This window comes from Choloepus didactylus, chromosome 1 (genome assembly GCF_015220235.1).
Source record: "Choloepus didactylus isolate mChoDid1 chromosome 1, mChoDid1.pri, whole genome shotgun sequence".
NCBI classification, from domain to species: Eukaryota; Metazoa; Chordata; class Mammalia; order Pilosa; family Megalonychidae; genus Choloepus; species Choloepus didactylus.
Genome location: NC_051307.1, coordinates 166,981,740 through 167,002,626, shown reverse-complemented (window position 1 = coordinate 167,002,626; position 20,887 = coordinate 166,981,740). Strand labels below are relative to the sequence as shown.

Sequence of the window (20,887 nt, the reverse complement as noted above, 5' to 3'; positions counted from 1 at the left end):
ATAATCATTTGTTAATTCTTATTTTCTTGGTAACAAATCTGCCTTTTCAACTATATACTTTATGAAATCAACATAAGGATCATGTTTCCAATGAAAATTTAGTGTTTAAATTGAGATGTGCTTTCAATGTGAAATACACACCAGACTTCAAATATTTAGTATAAAAAATAAAAAATATCTCATTAACAATTTTTATATGGGTCACATGTTGAAATACTTTCTTAAAGTTCTGGGTTATATAAAATATATTATTAAAATTAATTTCACCTGTTTCTTCTTACTTTTTAATTTGACTTCTAAAAAATTTAAAGTATGTGGCTCACCTCATATTTCTAGTGGATAGCACTCATACAGAGTTTTTCAGTACAGAAGATGCTGAAAGTTCCAACTGCAAACCATTCTGAGGGTCGCAAGAGCCCACCCATGAATTTAGCTCCTTTCTCTGTAGAACACGTCAGAAGCTGCTATTCACTCTATTAGGCTGCAACCCTCGGGTGAGAGACATATGTATGCATCTGAAAGGTCCTTCCTATGCAAAGAGCACAGCAGATGAGGTTTGGTTTTGGTGCCAGCACCTTCTCATCTGAGGTCCCAGTGCCCTTATTCTCTCCCTGACCCTCTCACAGCCCTCCCTTGGGAAGAGATCTAAGTATCCGTCCATTTATGACATCTTAGTGACCACATAGAACGGAAAGCTGCTCAACCTTGGGCATTTTCATTTCATATTTAATCTCAAATACCAGAATGAAATGTAGAGTCTGGAGCCTTGGGCCCCCGGGAGTGAGAAAGGGGCATTTGGGGGACTTCAGAGTCACAAGCCAGCCCTGGTATGCCCAGTTCCAATCAGATTTTGCCCGTGCCTCTCCTGGTACAATTTCTCCAAAAAATGTCACTGTTGATTTTTTTTTCCCTCCTTCTAATTCCCACAGGGTGAAAAAGGTGACCTGGGTATGATGGGCTTGCCAGGATCAAGAGGACCACTGGGCTCCAAGGTCAGTTTTTGGTCCAGATGGACATTCCCAGATCTTCTCACTAAGGCTCTGTCTACAAAGATGGAGCCCGGGTGGGACTGCCATCCTGGGCTGGGCAGTGTTACAGACGAGGGGGAGCCCGGTGCCAGTGCCTGCTTTTACCAGCTCTTTGGAGTACATCATACTCTGTGATGCAGTGGCTTAAGGGATGCCATTCCTGCTGTGCTCCTGGGCAGTGAGGGTCAAGGTTCTGGGCAGCAAAGCAGATAGAAATCTCTATTCAGGTCTTTTGGAGGTAAGAACAGAAATGTTCTTTTCAGGCCTGGTATAAACACAACCCTCAAGGACATCTTTGTGTTTACTGCTGCAATCCCCACTAAAACTTGTAGCACCACGTGGAGACGCAACTCACCTCCACACTCAGGAATTCTTTCTCTCTTGCGTCAATCCAAAGGTCCTACAGGGCTGATTGTAAATGAACCTTCTGCTTTCTTTTTAGGGCTACCCCGGATCCAAAGGGGAAAAGGTTAGTGCTTGCCTCTGACAGCTTTCCAGAGCCTGGGCTGGGCTGGTGGTTCTGGGCTCTGTGACGGGCAGATGATGGACCCAAGTCTCCCATTAGCCAGTGACCAAAGCTACTTTGATATTCCTCTTTCCTTTGTCAGGGAGCAGAGAGAAATCTGAGGGACCTCCTGAGGGAGGGAAGGGAAAGGTAGGTTAAGGGGGAGTCCTCAGAGCAGGTAAAGACCCTATGCAGATAAAGAGCAGTTGTGCAAATGAATGTTTTGCTGGTGAGAGAATGGACACAGTTCGCCTGGGTAGGCTGGAGGGAGGTGGCAGGTATGTGTCTTTAGACCAATCTTCTACCACACAAACTTTTCATCTGTCAAAAAAATAGCAGCTGGAACCTGGGGACAAGTTTCTTATAGGATGACAGAGGAACTAGGGCCCAGAATTCTTGTGAGTTGCCCTTTCTTAAAGCCTGAGGTCTTTGAGGTCAAAATAGAAGGTAGATCACAAAGCATTTCTTCCCTGGGAAAGTCCCCTAATATCTGTGAGTCTGTTTCCTTGCTTATAAAATGAGGGTGTGGCGTCGTGAGCTTTTCAGTTTGAAACTGCTCCATTTTCCCCCATGATATTAAATCATTGACTCTTTCCTGTGGTTTTCTCCTAGGGATCCAGAGGTGAAAGGGGTGACTTGGGTCCCAAAGGAGAAAAGGTAATGATGGCCTTTCTATGGAAATGATAAACTAAAAATGGAAGTGTCCTCCCCCCTCTCGTGGACTGAGTGATTGGCTGACCAACAGGGCTCCATCTTGAAGATGGCCGGCCAAGCTCATCCATGACGCTTTCGAGCGTTATTACAGAGGTGGTCACTGTATTTGTTGTTCTCTTCACAGGGGTTCCCGGGATTTCCTGGAATGTTGGGACAGAAAGTAAGTGTTCAGAAGTAGTAAAATTAGGTCTCTGTGCATTTTCTTTCCTCCAAGCACAACAAAAAGCTTTCCACCTCTTTGTCCATGAAGCATGGAAAGTGGGTTTAGCTGTGGAAGGTTCTAGTTTGGGGTGGGGAGCAAGTTGCCCTATACATTTGTGGGAGGGTGGCAGGGTGGTCTGAGACCCCTGCACCCACATGTACCCTCCAGTTCAACAGCAGAGAAAGCATGCCCCATCTGGGTGCAGAGAGACCCTCTGGCGCTTTCCCCACCTCTTAGATGTAATTCAAAAGTAGAAAGCTTCTGACAAGGGTCTCAGACCTGAGCTATAACTGTCAAGGTCCACAGGCCAACTTCAGGTTTCAGGCATTTTGGATTAACTCACTGCTGCCTAAACTCTTAGCTCGGTGCAAAGGATGATACACATACCACTGGAGGGGCACAGAATTGTTTCAGCTAGTTGACAGCAAACTTTTTATTTTGATTATTAAATTTATTATTTAAGTAGTTAAATATTTAATGTGATTTCATGAATATCATGCTAGAGGCAAAGCTTGATTTTGATAAAAAGGAGTTTTTATGATCAATTTCACTTGATTTAAAGAAAAAATATTCAGTAAGTAACATTAGAGTGCAGAGATGACAAAAATTGTGAAGGTGGCAATTGATGGACAGATTTTTATAAACCTTTACTAAAGTTTAGGGTTTAGGGAAGAAGAAGGGGGTGAGGGGTCATGGTGGCAGTGAGGGGTCATGGTGGCAGTGAGGGGAGGTGTCAGGAAATAAAAGGAGAGAAATGCAGAAATGACCATTTAAAACAACTCTAAATCTAGTATTATAATATTGTTTCCTCATGTTGTAAGGCATAACATCAGAAAATGTTCTTTTAACCTAGGCCTCAGAGCATAATAATTCTTCAAACAAGCAAATAGGATGCTTTCTTAGTAATTAAATTTTTTTAAGTTCACCTTATAGTTTCATTTTCCAGATTTGAATAAGTAATTTTCATCTAAGCTTATCCAGTCATTAAAGCATATTTAAATAACATTAATCATCTTGCATTAATTTATCATGATTTATCACTATCTTAAGCAGTCAAAAACTCTGTCCCTGCTACCCCAGATGGAATGTTGTGTTAAAAGAAAAAGATTAGGTAGATAAACAAATTAAAGGAAACATTAAAAGAGAAAAAAATAATTTTATTTCAAAATATTTAGGCTAGGTTTTCATTCAGTGCAACAGCAAACATCAAAGAATAATAAATTACTGTAAAATTAAATATGACGGCTCATCTGATCTCTGCACTATTTACTAGACTTGGTATCTAAAGAGTTTCCTTTCTCTTTCATGGCAGCTGATATGATAATGATAATCAGGTCTTAGGAGAGAAATTAGATCAAGAAATTACTGGCTGCTTCCAACTGATAAAGAGAAGGGCCACCCTTCCTTGTGACAATCTTTAAAAAAAAATTATGGCATTTATGCTGCTCTTTTCTCCTAGCCAAATAAGATACCCTCCACTCCCCTCCAAACAGCCGAGGGAAAATCATGCAAACATCTCCATGGCTGTGTCAAATCCACACTATCTTCTCACACTCTCTGCCTAGAACGCTGAAGGACATGAGATTTAGCAGGTTTAAGGACAATCCTGGTGAGGCAAAAGACACTGATAACTTTGGTAAGGACCAATTCATTACACTGACTGAGCTGACAGATAATTTCAGAACTTTATGCTTGATCCTTATTGCATACTGGGGTTCCCTGGAATTTTCCATGGTGTTATACCTCCTCTGACCTCCATGTGAAAAGCCATCTGGGTGTTTATTGTTGTTCTCTCTCCAAGGCTGGGGCAGCTCTCCACGGGCGCTGGCTGCTGACCAACAGAAACTCTCAGGGTTGTATTGCTAAACTGATCTTGATGGCGGTGCATTCTGGCCTGCAGGGGGATTACTGGACATACGAATGATGCTAAGTCCCGTGGGTTTGTGACCCCAAGAAACAGCAAGCAGACCTGGAATAGTAGAAGAAGATGGGGAAGGAGAGAAGCAAAGATGGAGAAATGTTTTGCAAAGGGTTGGCCTTAAACTATGGAAATTTGCAATTAGTGCAATTGGATCTAATGTGTTCAAAATAGGACTTTAAATTAGGACTATTTTTACATGCCTTTTACAATAATTATATTGAATGTTAACATATATTTGGAAAATATCTCCCCACAAAAAGAGTTTTCATCTAAACCAAGTGGAAGTGAGCTGGAAGTCAAACCAATTTTTACTGAAGAGTAGGAATATGGTCCTAAATAAGGTCATTAAATAAGCAGAAACTTCCCAAAGATGACAGTTGTTAAAACTGTGTGATCATCCAAAAATCCTTAGATTTGAATATGTACTAAAAACAAAATTAAAAACATAAAATTTCAACTAAAAGAGAAAGCATTTCCCCCAGATATCTGAAATGTCACAACCACACATACGAGTGAAATGCATGAGCATCCTGCTTTGGTTGTACCAGATGGTGATTTGTCTCTCCAGTTATGGCCACCAAAATGTGTGTTGCCTGATAGTTATCTCTCTCAGATAATAACTAACCCACCTAGGTTACCTTCTCCTATCCTTCCTTTTCCTTGAAAAACTTGTCTATCCTTCACATCACCTCATTGTCTTCTCAAACTCCTAGAACAACCCACTTGGAAAAGACTTAGAAATGATCCAATAGACAGCCCTGTGGCCAGTGGCTGGATAGACCTGTATAGATGCGCCTTCTCCCTCCACATGCCCTAATTCCTCTCTCGCTTCTCTTTCTTCTTTCCAGGGTGAAATGGGCCCAAAGGGAGAACCTGGGATAGCAGGACACCGGGGGCCCACAGGAAGACCAGGAAAACGAGGCAAGCAGGTAAAGACCCCAGGGATCAGAACCTCTGACCCGGGGTGTGTAGAAACGTAGGCTGGTGGCATCAATTAGAGACATCCCATAGACCCAGACTCCAGCGTCCTCTGGGCTGGCGGACAGAAGCAGCCGCACTGCCGGGAGCTGCTGTTCTCTAGGTAGCCATAGTTTGAGGCAGATGGAGTAGGATGATCCATTCAAACTGCATCCGAGGCCATAAGGCAAGAGTGGGTCTTTGATTCATAAGAACAGGTCTATCATAACCAGAGTAACTGGGAATGGAAGCCAGATCTGGTCCACCAGTTTTTGCCTCAATTCCCTAGACAATGAAATTTTAGAGAACAGACTGGATATTTCCCTGCCATCAAATAGTCTTCTGTGTCTTGACAATAGGGTGATTTGAATCGCCCTACCTCAGGCACTCAATTTGTAAGTAACCCTTTTTATTGGCATTATTAATGGTTTAGGGAAGTTGTTCATTCTGAACCGACCTGCAGGCTCTTGGGTTCAGCTATGTGACGTGACAGGGAGAGGAAAGAGGAAGATATCTTTGTCTTGGCTGGCTTTAGAGCTGTGTTGAGAAACTTTTGGTCTTTTCTTTAATGGACAGACATTCCTGAGAGATGCATTTATTTTCTTGGTTGTAAGGTATTTTGTTTTGTTTTGTTTTGTTTTGCTTTTTTGCCTTTCTTCCATTATAAATATGATACATGATGATCACAGAAAACTTGGAAAATTCAGAAAAATAGCAGGGAGATCATCTAACACTCAGGCATAAGTGTTACCATTTTGGTATATCTCCTTCCAATATTATTTTGGAATGGGGTGGAGAGTGGTATTTTCTCATTGTTTGTTTCTTTTATATCCCAATATAATTTTTATATGCTGAATTTTAACTTAAAATCTCAGCCTCCCCATTTTGCTTGTTACTGCAGATACTCATTAAACATTTTTGAACACCTTTTTAATTGTCTACATAATATTTTATTAAATGAGTAAGTCATAGATTGCTTGGACAAAAGAGTTCTGACTAAATTATATGTAATGCTGAGGTGATCATCTTTGTGCAAAATCTTTTTCCAAAATAATTAATTTTTAGGCTAGAACAATGTTTCTCAAATTTTGGCCTGCATCAGAATCACCTGGAGGGCTTATTAAAACACAGATTTCTGGGACCCACCTCTAAGGTTTCTGATTCAGTGGGTCCGGGGAGGGGCCTTAGGAATTGCATTTAAAAAAATCTCCAGGTAATGCTGATGCAACTGGTCTGGTGATCACTTTGAGAACAGGAAATTTAACAGAGGTAGAATTACTGAACGGACTCTGAACATTTTTAACGCGCCTATACATACTTTTTTGGTCACTAGCACCAGTCTGTAGTATCACTGTAGGCCTGTTATTTGCTAAAAATAAACAGATTTCCCAATTTAGATGTTTCTTTTCTTGAAGAATGGTTTTCCAAAATCACTGGCTGGAGGAGTAACTCTGGTTCATCCTCAATTGCCTGTATTATCCACCCCCAAATAAAAGAGCTGCCCCTGTCCGCATATCTTCTTTCCATGGCATAGCAGCACTGGCAGTCCTTTTGGATGTTGCTGCTGTGTTTCTGCAGGGTTCATTGTAGGGGTTCTCCATAACCCATGTGGAATGGTTTTCCTCTCATAGCACCCAATGGCGAGGACTTGTACTGATACAGCTGATCTGGCATGGGGCTTCGGTAGCTTTTTTAGCTTTTGTTTCATTTTGTTTTGTTTCAAGCCCTCCACGTGATTCTAATGAGCAACCAGGATTTAGAACCATGGTAAACTCTAAAGATAAGACTGGTCTTAGCCGAGTAAACTTAGAAACGACGCAGTCTGCAACCTGGATAATTCAGACTCCACAATAACTGCTGAAGGCCCAATATCCCAGTTCAATTTTCAAAGCTTTACAATGGGTTGCACAGTTAAAGTTTCAAAGTGATGCCATAGGTACCAGTTTCCTAAAAACTAGACTCAGAAAAAGAAGACAGAAAAGGGAAAATATTTTCTGTTATTGTTTTCTCCCCTTCTGCTGATTTCTATACAGATTTCTTTTATGCTTGACGTTCAAGAAAGCTGTGGGCTGCTGTCCCCTAGTTCTTTTCTTGGGCAGTGTTTGTCTTTTCCTGATGGGGACTGAGGTCAGGAAGGCGATTTCTTGAGCTCACTGAGAGTGATTTGGTTGGGTCAGTCTTAAAAGCTACGTTAGAACCATGTCTGGTTTCTCAGAGAAGCTAAGAAAATGAGCTCATCCTTTCTATGAGACATTGTAAACAAATCTGAGTGTGTCTAAAACCTTGGCTCCTTTCTAGTCTGCAGACACTTGGTTTGTTGGTCTTGAGAGCCTGCCACAATATTTTCTTTTTATCATGAACTAATTTCCAAGAGTAGAGTTTTACATATTGAGTGTTCCTTGGACCAGTGGTGCTAAGAGTTTCTGGGGATTATTGTAAGTCAGTCCAAAGCCTGGAATCTGCAAACCAGAAGGGACTTCAGGAAATTAGAATTTCAGAGCCGGAAGGATCTCAGAGACCACCTAATTCAATCTTCTTGGTTTATTCACAAGTAAATAGAGGGTCAGGGAGGTGGAAGGACTTATCCTAGACCCCTCAGCTAAGACAGCTTCAAGGACAACATTGGAACGTAAATAGTTGAGACCAGTTTTTCCCCACACCGTGCTTCTTCCCTCCGTCAACTTCATACTTCAAGACCTGCCTTCAAGCAGGCCCAGGAAAGCAGCTGTTGACTTTATTACAAAAATCTTCAGTTAGGGAGACAATACACCCTCCTTGGGAGAGAGCACCTAATTTTGTAGCAAATAAGAAACGTGCCTTTCCTGGAAAGTGTTGCTCAGGGAATATGAATCCTGCTGATAGAGACATCGCTTGCTCTGAGCAGGTGACCAATAAGCAGAATATTCCATTTCTGCTGGTGCCAGAATCAAGGAACATTTCCAGCTCCTTCAAGCTTTAGCGCTTCCTGTGCTCAGAGCCAGATGACATAGCTGTTAAAAAAACAAGCCTTAACTGCAGCTATATTAAGATGGTGTGACTTCCTTTGCCATTCTGGGACCCATTTTGGTTACCTCATGGAATGCTCTAGCTTGGGCGAAGGCTTAAAGACTCTCTCCATATGGATGGAATCGGAAACTCTGACCTCACAGGACCCATATTGAGTGTTTAAGTACTCCCTGGCAGTGCCGAGAGGGCCCCCGGGGCTGTGTTGGCAAGGCGGCCGGTCACATGTCATGGTTGTGATTGGAAAGAAGTTCCCAGCAGGCCTGTTCCCCAGACTTGAGAAAGATTACATTTCCTCAGGTGGGCAAGCCTGCCAAGGTACAAGTGTAGAAAGGGAGTCCAGGCCAAAGATGTTGGGCCTTAATCACTGTCCTGATTAGGCTGCAGGCAAGAGTAGACAGTTAGCAAATGGTTTAGTGAAAGAAACTACAGAGTACACCCAGCCTGGGATTCTGGGATCACTCTTGACCCTTGTTCTTGATGTCCCAGAACAGATAGCAAAGAGGACACCCATGTGGAACAGCTGTAGTTGTACGTGTGTCTCTCTAGAAGGAATCAGGACTTACCCAAACACATGAAAAAAAAGGAACCAAGCCAGTCCCTGTGATAATAAGCTTGCCCTATATAGCCCTTTGTTCTGTGCAGAGCCCTTTTTCACCCCTGAGATATTTCTTAGCCTCACAACAAAGCTATGTGGAATGAATATTTACTAGCCCAATTATTATTACAGATGAGAAAATTGAGGCACAAAGAGATGACATGAATTACCAGAGGTCACGTGGCCAAGATAAAAACCCTCCTCTTTTGATCTGGCTCAACAAAGCTGACTCCCTTTGTGTTTTCAGCTTCTTCTTGCACCATCATTTGATCTGGTAAAGGAAGGAGAAAAAGAAAGATTCAACCCTGACTTGGAGCTTGCGTCTCATGGGCTGAAGTGAGGAACTGGGTCTTTGTCCCAGGAGCAATGGAAAGGCATTGAGTGGGCACAGCCGTTGTGGTGAAATAGAAATGATTCTAATGAGCAGGCAGAAGACCTGAGTTCTAGGCCTAACTCCGCCACTTTGAGGCTAGATGGCCTGCACAAGGCCCTTCTCTTTCCTGAGCCTCGATTTCCTCATCTGCCCAGTGAAGGGAGCGGATTGGAGTGGTTCCTCTCAGCTGTCATGCAATGTGATTCCAGGACAGAGCAACAAAGTCTGCAAACTTGCAACCAGCTATCACTATCTCATCTCAAATGTCATTTGCCTTAAACTCCAAAATTCAGGGTAGTTCTTGATTTAGACAAATGGGGAAGGAAGCTTGCCCAGTCATGCTGTGGTAACAGGCTCTGCCTTTTTCTCTGTCAGGGGCAGAAGGGAGATAGTGGAGTTATGGGCCCACCAGGCCAGCCTGGGCCTTCTGGTCAACCTGGTCCTCCAGGCCCCCCAGGTCCCTTGGGCCCCCCAGCCACAGGTAAGAGCTATACTGCTTCACTTGATCTACATCACACTTCTGGCTAGCCTCCCCAGAGAGGGCTCAATAAGATGCCAACAGAGCCCTGCCTTGTATTTAGAGTTAGAAACTGCCAGAGGCACTTTAATTTCTTAATAATTTCTCCACAATTTGGCTCATTCAGCTTTTACACAACAGGATGAATGTCATTCTGGCTTTATTTTAGAATTCTGGAGAACAAATAGAGGAAAGGAAAAGAAAAAATGCAGTGGCCATGTCACTTATACTTTACAGGAAAAATAATAGACACATATTTCATCAACTCATATTTTTTCTAAACTACAAAACAAAAACAAAAACAAAAACAATGCATGTATCATGGCTCCAAGCAATTCTTTTAAACCTAGAAGTAAAGATGAAATTGCAAATTTTTCTATCTTCCACTGTTTTATGAAAGAACTCTTATTTATTTGCAATGAATATAGAAAGGAACCATAAAAAGGAAATCAAAAGCCTACCACTTGAAGAGGGGATAGTTATACGTGACTTACTGCTATCTTTGCTTTACCTTGTTTAAAGGGTTTGAGCTAAGCCATTTGTTTAGTTTGTTCCCTTGTCAGCCTAAAGTAAAGCCTTTCGTAGCACATCATCCCTATCAACATAGTATCTCTAGGTCTAAGAGGCCTATTCACTTATTGTGCAAGACTTTTTCATCCTCGGTTATGTAAAATGAATCAAAACAATTTTTATTCCAAATTTTCTCTTAAGAAAATGAAGACATTTAAGAATTCTACAGTGCACTTTTTTTTCTGTGTTTATGGGAATATATTTGCAACCAGGTTGGGCAAGAGATGTCATATTTTGTTAGATCCTTTAAACCAAATTAAAGTTGACTCCACTCCTCCAACAGCCACAAAAGGATTGGACGAAGACCCTGGAGAATTATGAAAGAAAAAACATCAGGGGAGGTCCCTCTAGCCTTTGATCCACCCTCTTTAGCTCTGAAATACTATGGTTTCTGGATGTCTGGTAACCACTGTCCCCAACCACTGCCATGCTTGGGCACCAGAACATTTCCAAGGCTGGGAAATCCTGGTCCCTATGGTTTGACCTCCCAAGGAACACAACCATTCCTTCTGAGACCTTTTCCCTTTCCCAGGATACAGGGCATCTCTGTTACTTGCAGGATTCCTCTCCACAACTGGGGTAATCCCTCCTCTTCCATCTTTTGTGCACCTCCCCCCACCACCATACTCATCCTACATTGCCACCCTTCTTAGGAACTTTGCTCTTCTGAGAACAAAAGGCAGAAAAGCAAGGTTGTCTTCAGATGGTACCTATAATCAGCAAGGGCAAGAAAGTACAGTCTGGCTACCTCCTTAATCAGTGAGGGAGGAAATACTGGGAGAACAAACGCCAATTAGTATATCAAGATGTTATCTTGCCACACCTATTCCCATTTTTTTTTTTTTTTGAGGTTTCAATATTTTATTCAAGTTTTATTTTAAGTGATGTTAATTACAGCATTTGAAAGGGATGGTCTAATTCCACACAAAATGGAAGACTCTAAAATGTATCCACTAAACTGCTAAAAAATAAATTGAGTGATGAGAATACAACAGAAGTCCAATTTAGATTCTGAGTGTTGTCACCATGTGATTACAGTCACAGAGACTTTTGCCAGCTTGCAGCTGGAGCTTCTGGAAGCTATTTATTAGTGGTGCAAGGGCACAAAACCACAGCACGAGAGGGAATTAAGTCCTGAATTATTGGCTTTATCACGTCCACCCTCTCCACCCCAAAATGGCACAAAAGAAACAGCTACCATGCCCTGCAGACTACTTTTGGTGTAAAAAGAGGTGATGGACTGGGGTGAAAACATGTCATGAAGATCTGTCTAAAAAAGTCCCTTGGAAATGAGTTTGTACACACCATTAAGCAACGAGCCTCTCCACAACTGGGGTTAGGAAACCTAGGTTCAATTCTCGGGAAATCACAATTTCATTCATTTATTCAATAGGAATTTACAAAGTGCCTACACATTATCAGCTTCCACTTGCAGCCATTTCTAGATAAAAAAGAAACCTGACATCTCTAGAGGGACCACTAAATTCCCCCCATAGTCTACAGCTTAAAGGACCATTTTTGGAATTGGGTTTCTTCTGTACCTCTGAAAGGGTAACACTTTAAAGCTGAATCATCTTTAAACCTGGAGGTCTAACATGATATTTAGCAATACTTGCATCCCAGACATACAACATTAAAAGGTACACTAAATTCTGAAGGTAGCTATGCTGCAAAATAGTTTAAAATTAAATGATTGTACAGTATTCATTTATGCTTGAAATTCCAGTCCTAGACCAAGCTTGTGGCCACCAGCATTGACGTTCTTGCCATCCAGCAGAGCTGACAGCGTCAGTTTGATACCTGGCTTTAGGGTCTGAGTGTATCCTAAACCTATCAGGCTGGAGTTGTTCACTTTAGCCGAGAAGCACGCATCAGGGTCGATCTGGTACTTGGCTGCTATTCCAAAACGAGTGTTACTGTTTCCGGCTGTCCAGGCGAGATTGACTGCAGTCTCCAACTTCTTGTTCACCTTCTGGTAAATGGAGCCACCAAACTCCGTCCCGTCATTCACATTAGTGTGAAGCTGGAATTCATCAGTCTTGTAGCCAACTGCAAAATTGCTCTGTGTCACTCGTGACTTTGCAGTCTCAAAATTCATCTGGTAGCCAGCCAGCCAGCCCTCATAACCCAGTACCAGAGCACCCCGGATTGAAGGCCCGGCAATGTCAAAATCCACGTCGCAGCCCAGGTTAATGTGCTCCCGCTTGTAACCTGTCTTGAGTTTAGCATTTTTTTCCCCAGTGTTAGGTGAGAAGGATGAATCAAAGGTCAGCTTCAGTCCACGTGCGAGCTGATCTTCCACGGTAATCTCGGTGCCTAGTATGTTGTCAGTGTTCCATTTCTCTGTAAATGTCAGACCATATTCTGTCCATCTGTACTTGGTTTCCAGACTGCCCGTCACTTTGGTGGTCTCAGTGTTGGCTGAGCCTGAGCTTGTAAATTCCAAACCATTCTCAGATTTTGTTTTCAAATCGAGCTTTATTAAGCCAAATCCATAGCCCTTGGTGAAAACATCCCTGGCAGATTTCCCAAGATCAACATATGTTGGAGGCACAGCCATCTTCTGCTCAGAGGCGGTGGCGGCGGGCTCAGCGGTGGCTACGGCGGGGCTCCCATTTTTTAAGGGAACTAGATGTGAGATGGTGCTCAGGCCACATGTCCATATGTCTGTTTACGAGAGTCGGCTGGATGATCCAGATGGGGTCCTTCCAACTAGTCCTCACCCTCCGTGGCTCTGCATGCACGATGTTTCCCTGGAGCCCGTGACCATGAGCTGAAGCCTGGGCTTTGCCTTTGGACAGGGACTCTCTTGGCTCTTGGGGTGCTTAGGAGCTTACAACAAGGAGGAGTCAGGGAACCCAGGGTGAAGGGATGCATAGGGAGATCCTTAGCAAACACCTGAGACCTGAGTGGTCTTATGGTTTTTATCTATTGGTAAAGACCACCACTCCCCACCCCACCCCACCCCCCACAACAAAGCCCTCATTTGACCTGAATTCCAATTCCATCTTGGGACCTGAGGTGAGGAAGGTAGGGCCTGGGGTCTGTCAGCAGCTCACTCAGATGCCCATTGTTTTCTCTTGCCAGTCTCCTGTGTATTGAACCCATCCCTTTAGCAGCCCTAGCATAGCCCTTTTTCCTCTCCTTGGCCCTCCAGCTCCTCCTCATCCAACCTGGTGTACTGGCCTCCTCTTTCCCTCCACATCCCCTACTGCCACCCTGCCAGACCCCAGCCTCACTGTCCACTGCCCTCCAGCAGATGCCCTGGTCTCTACCAAGCTGAAGCATATTCCTGTGGTCTCCCTGAGTCCACATGGCTGTGTTATTCCTTTAGGCCAAAATGACCTTCCTGGCATCAACTGCCCCATCCAACAAAATCCCCTCCTTCCTTCAAAGCCCTCTTGTCAATAAGGGCTTCCTTGGCCCTGTAAGCCGGTGGGTCTCCCTCCCATGAAGCCCAGTCTCACGTTGCTTATATTTTATAGCCCCTCCATGGCTGTTACCTGCAGATGTGTTCCATCTCCCTGTGAGACCACAAGTTCCTTGAGGACAGTCTCTGTAGCTGAGTCAGCTTTGAATCTCCCCATGACACCTGGTGGGTGGGGTGGGCTGGCACCTGGCAAGTGCTCACAGGCACAGGTGACATCGGCTTGCACTCTCAGTCAGTCCTACCTGGGTCATTGCCAGAGAGTCAAGTGGAATGTGGACCATTGCTTTGGATGATGTCCCCTCCCTGTGTCTTCCTTTGGGTCACTTCTTTCTAAGGAGCCTCTCAAAGTGAGGGGGTGAGGAGCAGGGAAAGAAGCAGAATCGGGCAACTGTCCTGCTCTTGGAAAAGTTTAGAGGGGGCAGGGGACAGGTGGGAGAGGTGAGGTTAAAAGAGACCTGCCCTGTGCCTGGGACAATACAGATAATCAAAAGTCAGAACAGGCACTGAAAGGGATTCCTGAGACTACCTTTAAGATTCTAATAAAAATCCCAAACCTACTCTCAGGAAAAAAAAGTGTATATCTAGACCCAAGAGCCTGCACACAATTTCACAGAGTTTCAGGGCCATTTTGGGGCCTGTAGACCACAAGTTAAAGCCCCTTGGTCTACTCCAACCCCCACTCTGTGGATAAGAACCTTCAGTCCCAAAAGAGACATGACCTCCCCAAGGTTGCAGAGCTGACTGCTGGCCACTCCTGGTCCAGAATCTGTGACTGCTGGTCCGGGGCCCGTTCCACTTAGCCACACAACCTGTGTAGGAGCTGACTAGGAGCAGGGGAACATGGAGATTCATCCAGGTTCTTCCACCTTCTCCCTGCTTCCCCTCCCCTGACCTGCTCCCACCACAGCAGCCGATGGCAAGAGGGAGGCTCCTTGGGCAAAGATAGAGAGCCGGATCCTCTGGCTGCAGGGAACAGTGATGGGACCAGGCCATGGGATGAGCTCAGAGGGGCCAAGGTGAGCAAGTTTAGGTTCTGTACCTATCAGGGCTGTCTGGCAGAGAACAGGCAGGGGTAGCAGATGCCCTCTAGCAACCGGGAGGAAGCAGCAGGGAAGGAAACAGGCTCCCTGCCGTGTCCTGTCAGAGGCTACCTCTGGTTCTGCAGCCCAGCAGTGGAGGGCCAGAAGGTGCTGGGAGAGAAGGGGCGGGGTGGGGGAGCTGTTTAATTACCCAAATTGCAGGGAAAGAGGGGCTGGGGCCGGGGGTGGTGGGAAATAAAGTCAAAATGCCTTTAGGATGTAATTTGCAATAATCAAATTAAAAATTTGGCTGAGTCTTTTCTGCACCCAGACAGTATAAGTGAATCAAAGTGGTACCTGGGAATTACCAGCTTCCTGCGAGCATCAATATTCTTGGACGCTTGTCTCTGGAATGATATAGTGTTAAGTCAAACATGAATTAAAATCTCAGCCTCACCACTAACTAGCAGGATAATGGGACTAACTCCTGAATCTCTCTGAGGTCATGGTTTGGAGGAGGAATCTTCTAGAAGACTCCTCCAATAAAACTCTCCCTCCCTTGGTTCCAGAGCATTCCCACTTCAATTCGCCAGGTTCCTAATTACCCAGAATATCCTGGGCAAAGTCCCCATCTCTCTCAGCTCTTTTGAAAATATTAAAACACAAGACTGAAATATTAAAACACAAGACTGGAACTCTTCCCACAGAATTATATTCATATTTTTTGTTAGAACAAACAACCATAATTTGGTATAAGAAGTTGGCAAACTTCCCTTTCCTTCATGCTGGCAACATTTCTGATCTTGGACATGTCTGTCAACCAGCTCGGGAAGGCTCAGGGTGTGGGGTCTTTCCACTGGTGTCTCCTTCTCCAGCTGCAGCTGCTCCCTGGGGTCCTGACCAGACCTCTCCCCTGAGGTCATTTTATTTCCTGCTCTTCTGGATCCCCAGCGGCTGGCTGCCCCAGACGCCCTGCGACTGAAACCAATGACTGGCTGGTCTCCAACCTCCCCCTAATTCTCCAGGGAGAGGAACACATTTATTTCCTTTTGCGGTCCCCATCTTTTCTTCTCTTTTCCTCTCTTTCTGTTGCCAACCAGGGTATGATTCTAGCCTTTTCCAAAGTCCTTTTCTCTCCAGTCTGCATACATCCATTCAATCATGCCCCCACTATGTGTCAGGCACTTGTGAAGAAAAACAGGCATCAAGCCTGTCCTCATGGATCTTACATTCCATGGGGGGAGACAGACCTTGGTCATATGGTCTCACGGTGTATGGAGTCACAGAGATAAGTGCAATGCAGGAAAAGCATAGGGAACTGTGAAATTGTTTCTGAGGTGAGCATGATGCAGTGTGAGGATCCAAAATGGCTTCCCCAAAGAGGTGATGTTTGAACCCAAATCAAAGGGGAGAGTTGAAGGGTGAAGGGAAGGACAGTCTGGTGGGGGAATGGTCTGAGCAAAGACCATTTCCCTAGATCAATGATTCTCAACCTTGGTGTACATTGGAATCTTCTTGAGAGCTTTGGCCTGATTCTCAGAAATCTTGATGGCGTTGACCTAGCTTGTGGCCTGGGCATCTAAAAACCAAGGTGAAAACTACTACCTAGTGTCTCTTCTACATCTCAGGATGTGAATTTACTGTTCACATCTTTTTGGAACATGACCTGACTCTTCTTAGTACCAGGGGAGAGCAAGTGGGTGAAACATTTACAAACATTCCATTTTCTTTCAGAAGAAGAAAAAAAAAAACATGCCCATAATTCCTCTGAATGAATACAAACAATAAAAGTTATCAGTCAGCAATATGTTCATCTGCAAGAAGCCTCCTGTTAACAATGGTTGAAACAAATAGGAGATTGTTTTTCTCATATAACAAGGAAGTCCAGATGTGGACAGTGGCTGGTTTTAGTTCAACTATATGGGTTACTGTCAGGGCCCCAGGCCCCATGAGTCCCTTATCTTTCCTGCATATTGGCCTCTTTTCTTATGCTTGTTGCTTCATGGTCACAAAATGGCTGCTGCAGTACCAGACATCTTCTCTGTTTTCAAGGCAGGAAGGAGCGGGGAGCTATGTCTATCACAAGATATGTTTCTCTCCTTATCAGGAAAAAAGTTTCCCCCAAACTTTTTTTCCCCATAACTGTGGCACATGACCATCCCTAGCTGCAAAGAAGTCTGGGAAATGGAATAACTATTATTCTCATCTCTAAAATAGATAATAGACAATAATGGTTGGGAAAGGTGCTGTCACACCCAGTGTAATGGAGGGACCCCCAGAGAACATCTCTTTCTCCACAACTTAGATCAAGATCAAAAGCATCCCTTTGAACCTCTCTTCCCCAGGCCTACTCTGAAATGCCCTGGACTTTACCCTTTCTTTTGGGAAGGTTGCTCACATCTCCTTGGGCTGTTTGGTTTTCTCCTCCTTGGCTGTAGTAACACAGTAGTCTGTTGTTTCCTAGGACAACTTGTAATGGGACCCAAAGGAGAAAGAGGATTTCCTGGGCCTCCAGGAAGATGTCTTTGTGGACCCCCCACGAATGTGAATAACCCTTCCTACGGGGAATCTGTGTATGGTTCCAGTTCCCTCCGAGTTCCTGTGGTAAGACTCTTCTGGGCAAAATCTGGGGTAGTTATGCACAGGGACCTCTCACCCAATCCTCTTGTGGTTCTGTAAAAGCCTTTTAGTAAAATTTACTTTCCCCAGTTATATGGGGTACACACTCATTATAGCAAATTGGAAAATGTGGGAAAATCAAAAGGAAAAAAGCAAACTGTCCATTTGGGTGTGAGTCCATTTTGGAGATTTTTTTTTTCTCTTTTTTTAAGGATAATTTTTACATGGTCAAGATTATATTATACAAAAATATCATACCCAAGTTGTCTCAGTTGATATCCTGTCATGTTTCTAAACTCTTTATATGTATCATTTTAAACTTTTTATTATAGAAAATTTCAAATAGATACAAAGTGGAGTGAATAGTATAAAGAACCCTATATACCCTTCACCCAACTTCAATGATGATCAGCTCATGGCTAATCTTTTTCCTTGTTTTATCTTCATGCTTACTCACAATTGCCCATTCTCTCTTGGATTCTTTTGAAGTAAATCCTAAACATCATCATTAACATGATTTAAGTGGATGCATTATCATCCATCCATCATATGACTGTACGGTGATGTATTTAACCAGTGCCCTATTGTTGGATATTTATAGGGTCCTCTCAGGCTTTTCACCAAAGTAAATAACACTGTAATGGACATCTTTGAGTATAAGAATTTTGCTAGAATCATTTCCAGATGTTGAATTACTTGATTAGGTGATGTCACCTTTTTATTTTTTAAGTCATGAGAACATTTAAAATGTTTTAAAATTTTAAATCACAGAGGATATTTATTATTTCAAAATCAGACATAAGGAATTGGATTAGAAGGTGTAGGGATCAAGTTGTTTCTCTCCACTTTAGGAAGACCCCTAGAGTGTAATGTGCAAACTCCCCTTCTCCTGGATGTTAACCAGCCCACGAATAGACTCTGCTTCCTCTTCCAGCTTTCTCCCCTCCCCCTGTACAAGTGTTTTCTGGAATCCTCACCAGTGTGTTCTTTGGCAGATTTTTGTGGTGAACAACCAGGAGGAGCTTGAGAGGCTGAACACCCAGAATGCCATTGCCTTCCGCAGAGACCAGCGATCTCTGTACTTTAAGGACAGCCTTGGCTGGCTCCCCATCCAGGTACCCCCAGGACAGCAACTCAGGACCTCCCCTACCTCGCCCCACCTAGGAAAGGGACATGCCCAATAAAGGAAAGGGAAGGCCAAACAGTTGGTCCTTGGGGCAGAGCTTTCTGTCATGTTTCCATGGAAAAGCTAAGCATCTTCCTTCATAATTTTTCTGAACCTGTTCTCCAAAGAGAGCCTCCTCTATGAGCTTGTGGGTGAGGAAGGCCCATAACTAACTGTTCCACACTGTTTCCACATCCCCAAACTGCCAGGCCGCCATCTTGGTCTGGCCCAGCATTCTACCATCTACAGAGGTCAGGACACCAGCAAGGAGTGCATTCCCCAATCCTCAGGAGGAGGTACCATAAAGCTGAATGATGCCCCCAGTAATTACCTGCTGGTCCCAGAACATCTGTTCCCCAGTACCAGCGAATACTCTGCTTTGCAGCTGCTGGGCACGTCACCCCCAGTAACTGTCATGTGTTTCTTTGGCCAGTTGACCCCTTTCTACCCTGTGGACTATACTGCAGACCACCACGGCACCTGTGGGGATGGGGTCCTGCAGCCCGGGGAGGAGTGTGACGACGGTAACAACGATGGGGGTGACGACTGCATCAGTGAGTGGGGCCCAGCTGGGGGTGGGGGGCCGGGGGCAATTCTGGATGCCAGCTGTGGTGGTTTGAGGTAATTCAGAGCCAGAGAGGGTGCACAGGGCTTTGTGGGGACCCGCCCCCCCCCAATTCAGGCCAAATGTTTATTCCTTTTACCACCCAACCTCATCAATAGGGGTGGGTGCCAAGGCTCTTGCCCCCAGAGAGGCCTTCCTTGTCCCAAAGGGCACAGCCACTGTCCTCCCATTCTCCTAAACCTACTTCTTTACTTGGCCAAGCCCATAACCCCGGGCTCAAAAGAGAAAGGAAGTAGCTCGTTTTGTGTTGAATGCACCAGTGAAAGGCAAAAGGGAAGGGCCAAGAATTTGAATCAGGACTCTCTTTAAAAAAAAAAAAATTGAAATAATTTCAGACTTAGAGGACAGTTGCAAAAATAATACAAAACCCATAGAGAGAACTCCAGCATACCACCTAGATACCCAGCTCCACTGACTTAACATTTCAGGATATTTACTGTTACCATTCTATCGTCTATCTATCATCTATTGCTATCTCTGTCTATTGATTGATCAATTGATCTATCTGTTTTCTGAACATATGAGGGTAGGTTGTGCACATCGTGCTCCTTGAACACTTAATACTCCCATGTACATTTCCTAAGAACAAGGATATTCACTTATCTAACCACTTTAGGTACAGTTATCAAGTTCAAGGAATTAGGACTCACTTTTATCAGATATAACCGTAGTAGCAAAGCTCTTCTGACCGCAAGCTGGGCCAGCCAGAGCTACCCTCAGGCTTGCGACTGTTCTCAGACAGGCAGGTGGAAGCCTGGAGCTGGAGGGTTGGGTTTTTTTTTTTTTTGTAATCAAGTGAGAAAGGCAGGTGGTGAGGGGGACAGTGGGCTTTAGAGTCAGACAGAACAGAGTTCACATGCAGGCTCTGATAGGCACGGACTCCGCCTCAGGCTCAGAAAGAAGGCTCTGCTCAGTGAATGGGGTGATAGAGGGCAATTCATGGCTCCCAGCTTCTCTTTTCTCAATTGTAAAATGGGTGTGGTGGGACTGCTCACTCAAACCTTGTTAGAGATCCTGTGAGCTAATGTATGTGTAGATCTTCTGGAGTGTGGTAAGGATTCCACATCCATTTGTTGGATCCATTCAAGACTTTTTAAACCCTCCTAAGGGGAGCTGGGCTCAGGCTCAGGGCTGGGTGTGTTTGAATGCAAAGACAGAAGCTCAAGGGAAGGATGTCTGTGTACAAGGGTGGGGCAAGGGGCGAGACCCTGCTGGTGCCCTTTCAGTGTGGCCACACTTCTCTTGATGCCCCTGCAGTTCCCTGGATGGCAATCACCAGGAGGCTGGCTTGGCCTGGAGCCCCTTCTGGCGTTGGTGCAGACACTGTCAAATAGGAGGGTCACATAGTAGGAATGAACTAGTGAGGTCTCTCATCCCTGTAAAAATGAGGGTGGGTTCACTCCCCGAGACCCTCCCCTCATGTGAGAACAGAGGCCCCCACTGAAGACCATCCAGTTCCAGGACCCCAGGGCTGGTCCCACGGTGTCACCACCGGAAGCTCTCTGAGTGACAGACAAGGGTCTCCACGCACCATCACTGCGCCTGAGGCCAGTACCCTCGTACCCTCACCACCCCTGCCCCCCAACCAGGACCGTGTCACAGCCCCGTTTTGCAGAGAAGGACACTGAGGCTCAGAGTGGC

General features: G+C 44.5%; 2 protein-coding genes across 2 annotated transcripts in view; one reads left to right on the top strand and one right to left on the bottom strand.

The window, feature by feature from the left end:
- The window catches only part of COLQ (collagen like tail subunit of asymmetric acetylcholinesterase), a 29,851-nt gene that overhangs the window by 6,523 nt on the left and 2,441 nt on the right, over positions 1-20,887 (top strand). The window contains exons 7-15 of the mRNA XM_037825296.1: positions 930-992; positions 1,471-1,497; positions 2,146-2,190; positions 2,372-2,407; positions 5,219-5,299; positions 9,677-9,782; positions 17,302-17,441; positions 18,452-18,571; positions 19,055-19,175. Coding sequence (XP_037681224.1) covers positions 930-992; positions 1,471-1,497; positions 2,146-2,190; positions 2,372-2,407; positions 5,219-5,299; positions 9,677-9,782; positions 17,302-17,441; positions 18,452-18,571; positions 19,055-19,175 — 739 coding nt within the window. The remainder of the gene's footprint in view (positions 1-929; positions 993-1,470; positions 1,498-2,145; positions 2,191-2,371; positions 2,408-5,218; positions 5,300-9,676; positions 9,783-17,301; positions 17,442-18,451; positions 18,572-19,054; positions 19,176-20,887) is intronic.
- Positions 11,240-12,990, bottom strand: LOC119541367 (voltage-dependent anion-selective channel protein 1-like). The gene has a single exon (XM_037845232.1). The coding sequence runs from the start codon at positions 12,946-12,948 to the stop codon at positions 12,097-12,099; it is 852 nt and encodes a 283-aa protein (XP_037701160.1). The 5' UTR covers positions 12,949-12,990; the 3' UTR covers positions 11,240-12,096.